The sequence below is a fragment of the Corvus cornix genome, chromosome 11 (genome assembly GCF_000738735.6).
Source record: "Corvus cornix cornix isolate S_Up_H32 chromosome 11, ASM73873v5, whole genome shotgun sequence".
NCBI classification, from domain to species: Eukaryota; Metazoa; Chordata; class Aves; order Passeriformes; family Corvidae; genus Corvus; species Corvus cornix.
The window spans coordinates 7,863,301-7,877,198 of NC_046341.1; the positions used below are offsets into that span (position 1 = coordinate 7,863,301).

General features: G+C 58.8%; 1 protein-coding gene across 2 annotated transcripts; it reads left to right on the forward strand.

The window, feature by feature from the left end:
• The first annotated feature begins 823 nt into the window (after positions 1-823).
• Positions 824-13,781, forward strand: ST3GAL2 (ST3 beta-galactoside alpha-2,3-sialyltransferase 2). Of its 2 annotated transcripts, none has more exons than XM_039558151.1 (8): positions 824-909; positions 8,756-9,025; positions 9,103-9,543; positions 9,662-9,855; positions 10,082-10,261; positions 10,429-10,474; positions 10,643-10,762; positions 11,046-13,781. In XM_039558151.1, exons 3-8 carry the CDS (start codon positions 9,211-9,213, stop codon positions 11,217-11,219), a joined length of 1,047 nt encoding a protein of 348 aa, XP_039414085.1. In that variant the 5' UTR covers positions 824-909; positions 8,756-9,025; positions 9,103-9,210; the 3' UTR covers positions 11,220-13,781. The 2 variants fall into 2 exon arrangements, with proteins under 2 accessions (XP_039414085.1, XP_039414084.1); XM_039558150.1 differs by having other exon boundaries at positions 9,118-9,543.
• Positions 13,782-13,898: the final 117 nt, after the last annotated feature.

The window sequence follows — 13,898 nt, forward strand, 5'->3', positions numbered from 1 at the left end:
CCCCGCAGCCGCTCCGGGGCGCCCGGCACTGAGGGACTACAATTCCCAGTGTACTGCGCGGCAGGACACAGACCCCCTTAAAGGCACAGCGCACCCCCGTGCTGCTTCCCCCCTCCCTTCCCCCATCTCGGGGGTCTTGCAAAGGGGGAATGGAGGTTTGACGTTTTCTGTCCTAAAATGGGTCTCGGCGGTGGTGCGCACCCCTAAGTGCCCTGGGTCACCCCTGTAATGAGTCCGGCTCCTCACAGGGTTCTCTGCAGAGAGGAGGGGTGCCCGGGCGGTGGGCGCTGATGTCGGCTCCCGGTGGGTTACCAGGATGGGTGCCCGCTGTGTGCTGGGGTTCTATCGGGGTACTGGGTGCTGGGGAATGTCGATGCACTGGGATGGGTGCCGAGGTGGGTACGGGATTGGGTACCAGGGAGGGTAGCGGGAGATGCCGGCGCGCCAGGTGAATACCGGGGGTGGATAACGGGGGATGGGTATTGGGGTGCCGATGCCCGGAAATGCCGGTGCGCTGGGTGGGTACTGGGATGGGTACCGAAGTAGTTACCGAGTTGGGTATCGGATTGGGTACCGGGAGTGTTCAGGGGATTGCCGATGCTCCGAGTGGATACCGGGGATACCGATGCTGGGCACCGGACTGGGGGGTGCCTATGTGCCGGGGTGAGTCCCGGGCTGGGCACCAGGGTAGATTCCTGAGATGCCGGTGGGGAGGGTGGGCGCAGGCGGCCCCTCTCTCTTCCTACAAGTCCCACAAGCGCCGCCAGGCGGCCCAGGACTACATCTCCCAGCCTGCCGGGCCCGCTCCCCCCGCCCCGCACGGCGCGGCACGGCTCCGCACGGCGCGGAGGGCGGTGGCGGCGGGGCCCGGGTGAGCCCGGCGGCGGGGCCATGCCGGAGCTGAGCCAGGTACCGCGGCGGAGAGTGGGCCCGAGGCGGGGGGTGCGGGCACGGCCCGGCTCGGCTCGGGGTGCCGGTCCCGGGGAGGCGGCGGGGGTAGCGGGTTGCGGCGGGGGAGCCCGCCCGGGAGCTGCCCCGGTGCCGCGGGCTGGTGCCGGTGCTGGGAGCTGGCCTCGGGGAGCATCCACGGGGTGCGTTGGGTTCATCCCCGGTGTCGTGGTCCCGGTTGCTGGTCCCGGTGATGAGTGCAGGTCCCGGGGCTGGGTGCAGGTCTCGGGGCTGAGAGCATCCCGCCGGGATGCAATGGGTGCTGAACAGCCCCGGGAGGATATGCTGTCTCCTGTCCGGGGTGCAGGTCCGGGTTCTGGGTGCTGCTCCCGGTGCTGGATGCTGGCTGCCGGGAGCATCCACGCGAGTTGCTTTGGGTTCAGACCCGGGAGGTTGAGCTGGTCCAGAATGCCGGCCCGGGCCCTGAGGTGCTGTCCCCAGGGAGGATGTGCTGGCCCCAGCCACGGGGAGCAGCTCCAGGGTCCTGCCTGGGGAGGATGTGCTCGCCCCGGGGAGCATGCTGGCCCTAGCAGGGGTGTCGGGGCTGGGGCTGATGGAGCTACTCCCCTCCAGCCGTGTGTCCTGGGATGTTGAGGGCAGAGCCGGGGGACCGGGGTGGGAGGGCTGGCTGCGAGTGGCCCCAGTCCCCACCAGTGCCAGAGTGAGTGTAAGGTCCCTCAGCAGCAGTGTGACACATGGCTGCGTGACACACGGCATCCATTGCATGGGTAGTGGCAGCCAGGATTTCACAAACAGCCTGAGCATCCTTGGGGACAGGGTAGAAAACTGTGTCACCGAGCAGGGGATGTCCCTTGTCCCTCCTGTGGGGGGGGGGCACTAACACGGGCATTGGTGTGAGATCTTATCGGTGTGCCTATCCCAGTGTTTCAGGGTGTTTCCCTGGCTGAAGCACGGCTGCCAGGGTGGGATTGATACCGGAGCCCGTATTTCAGGGCCTGGCAATTCAAGGGGTCCTCACACATGCCGGGGGCTCAAGTGCTGCTGGCACAAGGGGAATGCAAGGTTTTGCTCGGGCTCCAGCTGCAGAGTCAGAGTACTTAGTCCAAAGCTCCCAAATATTTCCCTAGAATGAGGGCTTTTCATCCCAGCAGGAAAGTACTGGGGGGAGGATGGCACTCGGGCAGCGTGCAAGCTCGGACTGGAGGAAGGGTCACGTCCCCGCCTGCTGTCTACAATCATAAAACATGGCTGGGGGGAACCAAATCACAACAAACCCCAAAAGTTGCTGAGCCGCCCTCCAGGAAGACATGTGGGCTTCGAGCTGGTGAAGGCAGTTTTGCCCTGCATTATCTCGGGCTCACCTCTTCCGAGCCCTGAGCAGCCGCCCCGGCCACATCGTGGCCAAGACGGTGAGCACCAGCGGGAAGTTCCTCAGCGCTTCGGGCTTGGTTTTCCTTTTTCTTTTTTCTTTCCCTTGTATCAGAAGCAAAAGTCGCGGCCTCAGCGGGGAGGGTTGGGCTGTGGGGGGGTGCCTTGCCCGCCGCCCTCCCCCGCCCGGCGCGCGCGTGCCCGTCTGTCTGTCTGTCTGTCTGTCTGTCCCCATCTGGCAGCGACAGCAGCCCCGCTGCCGGTGGTGTGCGGCAGCTGCCTGTCAAAAGCGCTTCCCTCTCTTCCGAGGAGCTCATGGCGGTTCTTGGGAACGGCGAGGCGCGCTCCGCTCACCGCCCACGCCTCGCCGGCGCCGGAGGCAGGCAGGGAGAGCCGGCAGGGAGAGCCCCGGCAGCCGCATGCTGCGGGAACGCTTGAATTTTCGTGCCCAAACAAGCTCCAAACTGCCGCTTTTTGGGGAAAGGCTCCGGTGGCACTGAGGGTTCGGTGGTTTTGCTGCGGGCTCTCGGCACGCCGGATGCCGCCCAGTTTGGCAGGCCGAGGTCCCGGCAGCTCGATGGCTTTCATCTCCTTCCGTTGCATTTAATTTTTGCACGACTGCAAGCTGCTAATTGCTTTCCAGTGGCTTGGCCGGCTTCAGTGCTTCTTCATGAGCCAGGATTTATCGGAGCCCGCCTGACCCCGCGGGTGTGGGATGTGATGGGATAGGCTGGGAACCTCATCTCCCTGCCCTGCTGGGCTCCGCGCTGGGCTCCAGGGCATCTCTTGGTTTCATGTTGCTCTTTGCCACCGGCGTCTTCCAAAAGCTTTTTTTAGAAAGTGCAAGTGATTTGGGTCCCAACTCCAAGGCAAAGTTCCCAAAGATACCCCCAAAACCGCACATAGATGAGTAGTGAATATATTTTTTAAAATGTTATATATATATGCATGTGTGATATATAGATTTTTTTTTTCTTACGGGCTGGATAGTTCAGTGTTTGAGCTCTAAAATAACACCCTCAACAGCTGCTCTTGGGAAACCAGAACAAGGTGCAATCACTTTGCTCTGGGTATCCCCAGCAAAGGACTTTTGATCTGCAACAGTAATTGGGCTAATTAGGAAGCTGCAAATGCTCCCCCTTCTCCCCAGGTGTCTGAGCGGAGCCCCAGCTAGTGGAGAGAGGAAGTCAGGGGCCCTCACCAGTGGAACTGCTCTAATTTTACATAGAGTGGGAGTTCTTGGCTGTAACTGGGCTGTGCTGGGATTGATGCCCTCCAGCCTGGGGAGCCTTTTGTAACTTCCCTGCAATGAAATCTCATAGGTGTAATTTCCCTAACGAGTTCAACGTCCTCTCAGTGCTGCCCGCAGGTGGAGCAAACCCTGGTGGCTTTTTGGGGCCACCCACAGCATGCACCGAATTTGCAGTTCTCAGCTTGGGTTGTGCCCCGGGGGAAAGAGAGTGGCTGTGGGTACTGCACCCATCAACCAGCCCTCAAAAGCCAAAGGAGAACCTTTGGGTTTCCACCGCCTCGGATCCTCCGCGCTGATGATATCCAGGGAGGAAGACAGGAAAGTGCAGGGGGGCCCCGTGTCCCTGCTCGCCTTCCCCAGGCAGAGGGCCACAAGTGGCAGTGGCACCTCCTGGTGCAGCATCCGCCTGTCTTGCACTCCTGCACATATTTTCCTGGTGAGGCACCAGGCATGAACCTAAAGGGTCCAGGCTGGTAAAACCAGCGGCAGTGATGGAGGGGAAGTGGTTCTTTCCCAGCCGGGCGGGGAGGCTCAGGGTGCTGCTGGCAGCTCACCGGATGCTGGTGGTGAAAGCAGAGCAGGGGCCCTGCCCTTCCTACAGAGCATGTTTGCCTGAGGTGTGGCTGCGTCTTCACAGGCAGCTGAGGCTGCAGGGAGACTGCTTCAGGGGTGTCTGTGGGGTGTCTGTGCAGCTGGCAGGAAGGGGGACAGGGACCAGGCAGACCCTGCTGCCCTCAGTGTGCAGCTGTGGGACGATGAGGCAGAAATGTGGCCTGCAGTGAGGAGCTGGCTCCCCATGGGACCAGATGGCTTTGCACAGGGAACTGCGGCAAGGGTGGGAGAGAGAAGAAGGCAGTGGTGGTGGCAAGCCCTGGACTCTGCCTCCTCTGTTCTGCTGGGTTGGTTGGCCAAACCTGGCTGCTCGGTGGGACTCAGCTGGGTGTGGTGGTGTGTGACCCAGGGTTCAGTGGTACCCAGCTGAGTGGTGCCTGAGTTGGTGGTACTTGAGTTGGTGCAAACTGGGGGGTCTGGGGTGGGTGCTTGGGGTGCAGAGCAGCTGGGCTGGCTCTGCCACTCAGTTCCACAAGCATTCAGGATCAGGGGAGAGAATCCCACTCCCCTCCCTGCCTGTCCTGCCTCAAGGAGGGAGCTGCTTCTTCTGGCACAGGGAGCTGAGCGTGACAAGGCCATGCTGTGAGCATGACCTTGGGCTTATCAACATCCCTGGAGTGAAGGGGCCAGGGTCCCCTTTTCCCCATGGCAGCCTGGGGAGACCCAGAATGGCTGGCAGAGGGTGGGGGAAATGGCACTGGAGAATGCACAGGGACATCAGCCACACAGGCTGGCACATGGGGCTGGCTGGTCCCAACGGGAGTGTGAGCTTCAGGGATGGGCATCTGCCTTGGCTACTTCTGCCAGTGTGAATTTTGGCGGGGAGAGTGCCCACCCAGCATCGCTCCGTTGAGCAGCACGGGCTCTTTGAGCCAGAGCAGTTCCCTGAGGGTCCCGCTGCAGTTGAGCAAAGGAACTCAGGATGCTCCTGGACCAGTCCCTGCAGGCCCATCCACCCGCAAGGGTGGGAGCATTCCGTTCTGTTTTCCCACTGCTGGCACTCCCCTGCACTCCCAGATCCCATAGGAAATGGCCTCAGCATGGCTGGCTCCATCCCAGCACTGCACTGGGGATTTGGCCTCCACTCTCTTTCCTGGCCCTATCCCAGCGCTGAGGGATGAGCCCGAAATAACCCCTCTGGAGGCCAGACAGAAGGAAAGGCTGGAATTGCTGCTGTTGGCAGCCAGGGATGCGAGTAGGGTTTAAAACACGGGAAACCCAATTAACTTGGCTCCACTAGCTGATTGAGCTGGCTGATAAGAATATGATTAATTAAAAGGATGAAGAATAAGTTACCAGGTCCTCACTGCTGTCGGGATGTAGTGATGGCTTAACACATGAAATTGGCTTCTTCTCTTAATACCTGGTGGTTGTATACTGCTGGCCATCAGATCTTCATGGCATCGTCCCCTGGCAGGGACAACCATCCTTGTGCCAACACTGGGTGTGCTCCCTGCTCCCTCTCCCATCCAGCTGCCAGGGAGGAAAAAAGTTCAAGGGGAAAATATAATCCCTCTGGATGGGTGAAGCAGGAAGGACCTTCTTAATTAACTGTGCTTTTCTCACCAAGTGCTGTTTTGGCTTTGGAAGCCCAGTGATGCAGAGGGACAGGGTATCGTCCCCTCCCGCGCTGCCCCTGGCAGATTCCCGCTCGCTGTTCCAAGCTAACGCGAGCTGACGGCCCCATGGAGGCAAGCGGCTCCCTGGCACTCTGCCCAGGGGCTGTAACCTCTGGCAGCGCTTGGGCCATGGGCAAAAGGAAATTTGAACAGTTTTATGACTTTTTGTAGGAATCCAGCCCACTGAAGTCACGCCTGAAACAAGGACAGGTCACCACTCACTGTGTCTGCCTGGCATTGAAGGAGGTGGGAGAAGACTCAGATCCATTCCTTCCCTGTCAAAAACACCCAACCCTAATTCTCAGGTTTTCCACCCATGACAGAGATGCCAGTCCAGTCCAAGGGGTGCCCTGTGTGCTTCCCTCTCCTCCACCTGCAGGAGCCATGCACCGCTCTGGCACCCAATCAGTGGTTCGGTCGTGGCAGAAGTGATGTCTCTGCACAGGGATCATGGGATGAGTAGCACCTGGTCACCCAGGGTGGCATTTCCCAAAGACTCCTGGGGGAATTTTCAGCCCATTCATCCCCTAGGAAGAGCAGCAGTCAGTGCAGACAATGCTGCCACTGCTCCTCCACTGCCCTTCTCTCCCTGCCCCTAATAGGGTGACATCCCATGTCCCAGTGATGGCTCCTTCCTTTGCCCACCCTGCCATTTACTGGCACGGAAATCTGTGCCAACAACCTCAGGATATCTTAGAAATGAGCAAACAAAGCCAACGAGACCTAAAGATGCCAAGTGGGGATGTACTCAATGGTGTTCTGTCTGACAGGGAAGGGACAGGCATCCTCCAGGCCCTGGGGCTCTCTGTCACATCGCTCCAGCACTCATCCTGAAATTAAAGATTATATGATTGGAAAAAAGCATCCACCTGTAAAAGCAGCAGAGCAATTTCCCAGGACCTTTTAATAGCCTTGCTTCATTATCTCCTGCAATCAAAGAGAAACTTGTGTTTGATGAGCACATGGTCCTCAGGAGGCAATTTAGGATCCTGGGGATGAATTTGGGAATGAAAGGGTATTTGGTGGCATCACTGAGTTGCCAAGCTTGCTCACCACAGGAGAAATCCTGAAATCCCTTGTTATTTTAAGAAGGAAAAATCAAAATCTAGTGCAGTAAGCTCCTGCAAGTGAGGTTTTATTTGTGGAGGCGGGTTGGATTAGGATTGGGCAGGGAGGGCATGGATATTGCTGGGGTATGTTTGTATTTGTGGGTGCCCTGTCCCTGCTGGGGGCTGTAAGGACTAGTGCAGATGGAAATAGCTGCCAGCTACTACTAGGAAAATGATGACTCAAACCAGCCGCTGGGATTTAAGGCTTCTTTTACCGCGCATGAGCTGGGCTGGACGGGGGTTTTCCCCCCCGCTGTGGTCGGGGGCAGCTCCAGGAGGCCCCAGGATGGGGGCCATACAAAATGTGCTCCAGATGATGTCAGGGCTGGGATGCCTCAGGCAGGACGAGGCTGAGCTGGGGAGCCGGAAAGGGATTTTCCCCCTTTCACCAGGAACAAAAATAACACAAGCACGTGATAGCTCATTTCCTTTAGCCTTTAAAAGCCCCGTGGGATGGTGAGCAGCGGGAGCAGGGGAAGGGGATCAGCCCGTCCTGCTTGGTGGCCCTGCCACATCATAGCTGAAAAAAGCCCTAAAATTGCCTTTTACCTGCGAATCTTTCCAGCGTTTTGCATCGGGGTGGGCTGTTACAGCTTTTCACTGGCTTTATCCCAAACTCCTTAAATGCAAACCCTCTGTTTAACAACCACCCTGCTTTTTCCGCTGGCAGCAGCCCAAGGAACTGGTTGCAGTCACTGCTGGCCATGCGTGTGCCATGTAGGCGTGTTAAAATTCCCCGCCAGAGCCCAGAAAAACACTTGAACTGGGATGTGCCTTCAGTTTTCGGCTCTTTCCTTTAAAGATTGTCCCCACTTGAACAAATATTTGTCAGGGGGTTAATGGTTTGTGCGGGAGGTGTCCATGCCTGACAGTGCAGTGGGCTGGGAGAGACTTAGGGGTCCATGTTCTCCTCCCATCCCAACAAGGAGGTTTTTGGGAGCTTAGCAGTCTGTTCCTGGAAAGCAAGCCAGCGTCTTGCAGAAGATGTTTTTCCTAGGGAAGAAGCATCCTGGTGCCTGCCGGCTCCTAATTAGTGCTGCCGGCCTCGGCATTGGCTTAACTGGGGCCAGGGCTGAGCCGTGGAGGTGATGCCTCTGCAGGGTTTGACCTTGGGGGGCGGTCACCCCCTCCCCAAAAAGGCCTGGAGGGGAGGTCATGTCTCCAACGCCCTGGGATTCTGGATCCTGCCCCAGCTCAGTGACTGGGTTAAAAGGGGATTTTCAACCTTTTTTTTTAATTTGGCCAAGGAGCATGGTCTGGCTTTGGCCCCCACCCCCGACTCGGGGGGCTTGGCCGCTCCTCGCCGGGCGCAGGCGCCAGCACCTCTGCCCTGGCTATTTTTACCCTCCAGGATCACGAGCGAGCAAGTGACCTTCCCCAAGGGACGCGGCCACTCGCGGGGGGACAGTCGCCAGCGTCCGTCCCCGGGGTGCCCGTCAGGCTGCGGAGCGGCTGCTTCCCGGCTGTCTCGGCGGCGGCGGCAGCCAGCGAGAGGGTTTTGGAGGGGCTGCTTGTGGCTTGATAGAGAAGGAGAATTGAGCCTACAGAATGGAGCCGCTTGTTTGGCTCCGGAGGCGAGTTCATGGCTGAGCCTTTGTCTGGCAGAGACAGGGAGGGCACAGTCCGGGAGCTGCTGGGAGTTCCCCAGGCACGGATAGCGATGCCGGCATCTCAGCTCCCTGCGCACCCTGCGCCTGCTTGTCCCCTTCGGGGACGGCTCGTACCCTGCAGCCCCGTGCCTGGGACGGGCTGGGAGGCATTTTGGGGTGTTCAGTGGGGAATACACTCCCTAGCCCCCAGCACCCTCCTCCTGCTCGGCGCAGCCCCCCAGCTCCGCTGTCTGTATCGCCACCCCTTGACCCGCCGTCCCCTCCTTCCCGCTCCAGGCTGGTGTCGTGGTGGCCGTGTTCCCGAGCCAGCGGCTGAGGGCAGCGTGCCAGCGGATCAGCTAAACCCCGGGGATGATGAGCACCGTCGCAGCTGAGCGCCAGCCGGGGCCGGGACCCGGAGGAGCCGCCGGAGCGCGGTGCCGCGGCTGAGGCCGGTGCGCCGAGCTGTGCCGGACCCCTCCGCAGATGCTCCTTGCCTGGCACGTGGAGCCACCGGGGGCCCTCGCCGCGGCCGGACAACGCGGATGGAAAGCTGCAGCCCAGCAGGTAAGAGCCCGGTGCGGTGGGTCGTGGGAGGCTCTACATCCCCTCCCCACACCGCCGCCTCAGGGAGTTAGTTACAGCTCTCATTCCCGCAGGGAGCCTCGCTGGCCGGCTGACGCCCTCCCGCGCCCTATGCCCGCGCCCTGTGCCGGAGCGGGCGCCGTCCCCGGCTCAGCCACCCGCCGACCATGAAGTGCTCGTTGCGCTTCTGCTTCCTCTCGACCGCCTTCCTGCTCGTCTTTGTCATGTCCCTCCTCTTCACCTACTCGCACCACAGCATCGCCTACCTGGACCCCGGCGGGCTGGGAGGCATCCACCGGGTGAAGCTGGTGCCCGGCTATGCCGGGATGCAGCGGCTCAGCAAGGGGGGGCCGTACCCCCGGGGCTGCGCCTGCCGCCGCTGCCCGGCCGAGGAGCCCGGGGCCACCGACTGGTTTGATGGGCGCTATGACGGCACCGTGTCCCCAGTGTGGACCAAGGAGAACATGGACCTACCGCCCGACGTCCAGAGGTGGTGGATGGTGAGCGAAGGGGCGGGAATGCCATGGTGTGCTCTGGCACTGGAGGCACAGATTTCTCCTCCACCATCAAGGAGAGGGCTCTGTCTGATTCCCCGCGCCCTCCTTCCCCTTCTTGCAGATGCTGCAGCCCCAGTTCAAGTCCCACAACACCCACGAGGTCCTGAGCAAGCTCTTCCAGATCGTACCGGGCGAGGATCCCTACCGCTCCCGTGACCCACGCCGCTGCCGCCGCTGTGCCGTGGTTGGCAACTCGGGCAACCTACGCGGCTCCGGTTACGGGCCGGAAATCGACGGGCACGACTTTGTGATGCGGTGAGGGCCAGAGAGCACTGCCGGGGACCTGCCCACCTGGGCAGTACAGAGACATGGGGTGATGCTGGCACCACCGGCTATTGGGATGAATGGGAGTGAGTCCAGACCTCCCCTGGGTGGGAAACTGCTGCTTGGCAGCATTCAGCAGCTCGTGGTGATCACCCATGTCATCTGCAAGGCACAGGGCATTGGGAGGGTGGTGTCATCGTCCCTGCTCTCTCCCCAGGATGAACCAGGCCCCCACAGTGGGCTTTGAGGGCGATGTGGGTGGTCGGACCACACACCACTTCATGTACCCGGAGAGTGCCAAGAACCTGCCCGCCAACGTCAGCTTCGTGCTCGTGCCCTTCAAAACCCTGGACCTGCTCTGGATCGCCAGTGCCCTCTCCACCGGCCAGATCAGGTTGTAAGTACTCAGTGGGCACTGGTGGCTCACCTAGCTCAAGGACAGCTCCCCTGGGAGCAGTGGGGATTCATTGGTTCTTCCCTCCCAGAGCCCCCTTTGGCAACTCAAACTGGAGCTGGGGGCATGGGACCCCCAAGAACTCACCTGCCTCTCCTCTCTTTTCCCAGCACATACGCGCCTGTGAAGCCTTTTCTGCGTGTGGACAAAGAAAAGGTATGTGGGGCTCATCCTTACCCCTGCAACAAGCACCTGTATGGCCATGGCCCCTGTCACCTCATCATTTCCCAGGGTTCCCAGTGCTCCTTCACAGGAGCTTCCTTTTCATGATGCCAAAGGGATCATTGCTGGGGCTCCTGCACTAACCCCAGTCTGTCCTCCCAGGTGCAGATCTACAATCCTGCCTTCTTCAAGTACATCCACGACCGCTGGACGGAGCACCACGGGCGCTACCCCTCCACCGGCATGCTGGTGCTCTTCTTCGCCCTCCACGTCTGTGATGAGGTAGGTAATGGCTCCTTCAGCTCATGGCTTGCATGGAATGGCTTTGCTGGGATCCTGAACGTTACAGGGTTAAGTAAGGAAGTGGATTCTTGGGGTCAAACTGCAGCAGTCACTTACTCTGATTGCCTGACACCACAGTGATGGGCACACCCTTGAGAGGTGGGAAGGCTGTGCAGAGGGATGGGCACCTTCAAAAGTCCCCCCAGCAATGCAGGGGGTGCTGAGACAAGGGTGCCCCAGCCTGGTGGGGGGTTCTGGCTCACTCCCTCTCTTGCTACTGCAGGTGAACGTCTTTGGGTTCGGTGCTGACAGCCGGGGGAACTGGCACCACTACTGGGAGAACAACCGCTATGCCGGGGAGTTCAGGAAGACAGGGGTGCACGATGCCGACTTTGAGGCACACATCATCGACATGCTGGCCAAAACCAGCAAGATCGAGGTTTACCGGGGAAACTGAGGGCTGAGCCTCTGGCTCCCTGCTCCAGCAGGTCCTGCTGCCTGCAGGGGCAGAGGGTGAGGGTCTCCCTGGTGGCCTCAAGCGACGAGCACCAGATGGGCAGCGCAGGTCTGCGTTGCTGACAGAGCCACCCCAGTGGTATTTGGTGCCTCCAGCAGCCAATCAGGTTCAGAGCTAAAGGAGACTTTTTGCTTTTTTAAAATTATTATTATTATTATTATTAAGAAACCCAGCTGAGAAAGGATTTATAAACACAATCAGCGACTGACCAGGCGGCGGGGGCAGCCGCCTTGCATCTCTCTACAGTCAAACCAAATGCTGCTCTTTTTAAAACAAGACAACCCCCCTGCCCTGAAGCCACGTGACTTTGGGGAACCCCTCGAGCATCGTGTCTGGGCCGAGGGGGCTGAGGGAGCTGTGGCAGCTGCGCAGCCTCACCAGTGGAACCAGCTGCTTCCTTTTTCCTTTATTTTAGTATTTTTCTTTCACCCACCTGGGGCAGCCGATGCCGTCGTTTCTCCAGGGAAGGCTCCTGGCAAGAGGCAGGTCCCAGTGCATGGATCCATGGTGGGGAACCAGAAGCTTCGGGAAGCTGGCCATTGCTGATGCTCTGCTGCAGGCTGGCAACTGCTGGCACAGCTGTGCAGGGAGACGAAGAGGAACCCCAACTTTGGGGCCCAGGATCCCTGCTCTTCTACCTGAGGATGGGGAAGGGTAGGACAGATTTCAGGAGTGACTGTACAGGAGGGCAGCTAAGAAACCTGCAGGAGCTGTAGCCTGGTCCCTCTGGCTGAGCTCTGTGAGCAGTTGCAGGATGCTCAAGGGGTTGTGGGACACAGCAGAGTCAAGGAGACAGGATTTCCTTTGCTTTCAGGCTGGGAAAAAACAGATCAGAGATGAGTGGGTGAGTGAACTGTGCTTTTGCTTTTGTGTTGTTCTAAACAGCTCTGGTGAGAAGCTGAAATCCCAAAGTCTTTGCTCCGTTTGCCAGGGGTGGCGCTTGGTTTACACCAGTCTGGTACAGCCGATGCCCTCAGGGTCTCCAGGGCTTCCCAGGCTGGACAGGCAGCCTATGACATGGGATGGGGAGATGCTGAAGGAAACTGTCTCCCCAGAGGTGTCATTAAAACCACTTTCTTTGGGTCAATCAGGTGGGTGTGGGTTTTTTTAGGAGATGCTGGAAAGCTCAAGAAAAAGGCAGCCATCAGAAAGGTCCGCCAGAGAGGGACCCTCTGCCTGCAGGGGCTGTGGGGCAGTGCCCATCTGGAGAAGCTCTACCCGTGCTGCCTGGTTGCAATAGTTAATTTGAAGAACAATCACTGTAGGGTTTTTTGGGCTTGGAGATTTTTTTACCCTTTTGTATCTGGCTTTTCTGTAGCAGCCTCTTACCTGTTTCTCCACTTTGGTTTTGTCATTTTTCAGGGTTTTCTTTCATTTTTTTGAGGTTTCTCTGCAATCGTGAAACACGAGGGTGTGGGTTGGTCACCTGGAGCAGGCAAGTCAGCAGCCCCTGGGCTGGGGAAATTCAGCTTTTCTGTCCACAGGGATTTAAACTCCTGAGTTTTGTGGTAGGTTTTAGCCTGTAGAAGTGGAGCCTCCCTGATGCAGGCAGCCCCAGGACACAGGCTGCTGCAAGCCCTGCTCTCCACTTTCCTGGGTGGTTTTTGTTGAGTTTTTTTGGTGGGTTTTTTGTTTGGTTTTTTTTTTTTTTTTTTTTAATGGGGAAGAAAAATAAAAACCACGAGCAACAATGAGTGCCTTGACCATCTCCCATCAGCAACACCAGGCTGTGTGCGCTCTGGTGGCAGGGACGTGGCCGATGTATCTGGCAGTTGTACCCACTTCCTTCCTCACACCAGGCTGGATCTTAGCTGGGGAGTGCTGCTGAGAGAGAGAGACACATCCAGGGCACTGTACTGGTGGCTAGAAAGGCCAAATCCAGTGTGATGAGGCTGGACCAGCTCCTGTTGCAGCTGAGCAGGGCCAGGCCTGACAACTGCAGGGTGAGCGGAGACGCTGGGTACCAAACCCGGGTACCGAACCCTCCGGCAGCACAGTGCTGGTATCCAGTGTCGGGCACGCTCGCAGCTCCTGGCTGCCCTGACAGTATTTTTTTTTTGGCTAACTTCCTTCCCCTACCCCCCTTTTTTCTGTTGTTTTAATTATTATTATATTATTATTTTTTATTTAAGCTGTCCCACTAGGACTCGCGACCACTTGTGTCTCCCTGGCAAGGCGGCCGCAGGCAGGCGCGTGCTGCACGGCCGGCGCACCACTGTACTGTACATAGAGGAGGTGTAGGCACAGGCTACGGGCAGGAGGCAGGCAGGGAAGAGGTGCCTGGGCTGGCCCACCTGGCAGAGGTTGTCTGCATCACACAGTACCTGATCCGAGCACCCATCGCCCCCTGCCCCACCGGGAGAGGGAGAGACCAGTGCTCTGACCTAGGGCTAGGAGCAGGCGGGCAGCTCAGCCCGTAGCCTCTGTGTACATGGGTACTTCTGCACACAACTGTCTTAAAACAACTGTTTTTTTTAAAGTCAATAAAAATCATGCATCAAATCTGCTTGGTGATTTTCTTCTGATAGCCCTGCCTGCTGTGCCTTTGCCTGCACCCAAACCTGGGCATCAGTGGGGTCAGGAGAGGAGGGGAAGGGAATGAGAGGATTGTGGGGCCCA

Coding starts and splice junctions, on each gene's coding strand:
- ST3GAL2 (XM_039558151.1), top strand. CDS start 9,211: ATGAAGTGCTCGTTGCGCTTCTGCTTCCTCTCGACCGCCTTCCTGCTC. Junction 9,856..10,081: donor GGGCACGACTTTGTGATGCG/GTGAGGGCCAGA, acceptor CTCTCTCCCCAG/GATGAACCAGGCCCCCACAG. Junction 10,262..10,428: donor TCCACCGGCCAGATCAGGTT/GTAAGTACTCAG, acceptor CTCTTTTCCCAG/CACATACGCGCCTGTGAAGC.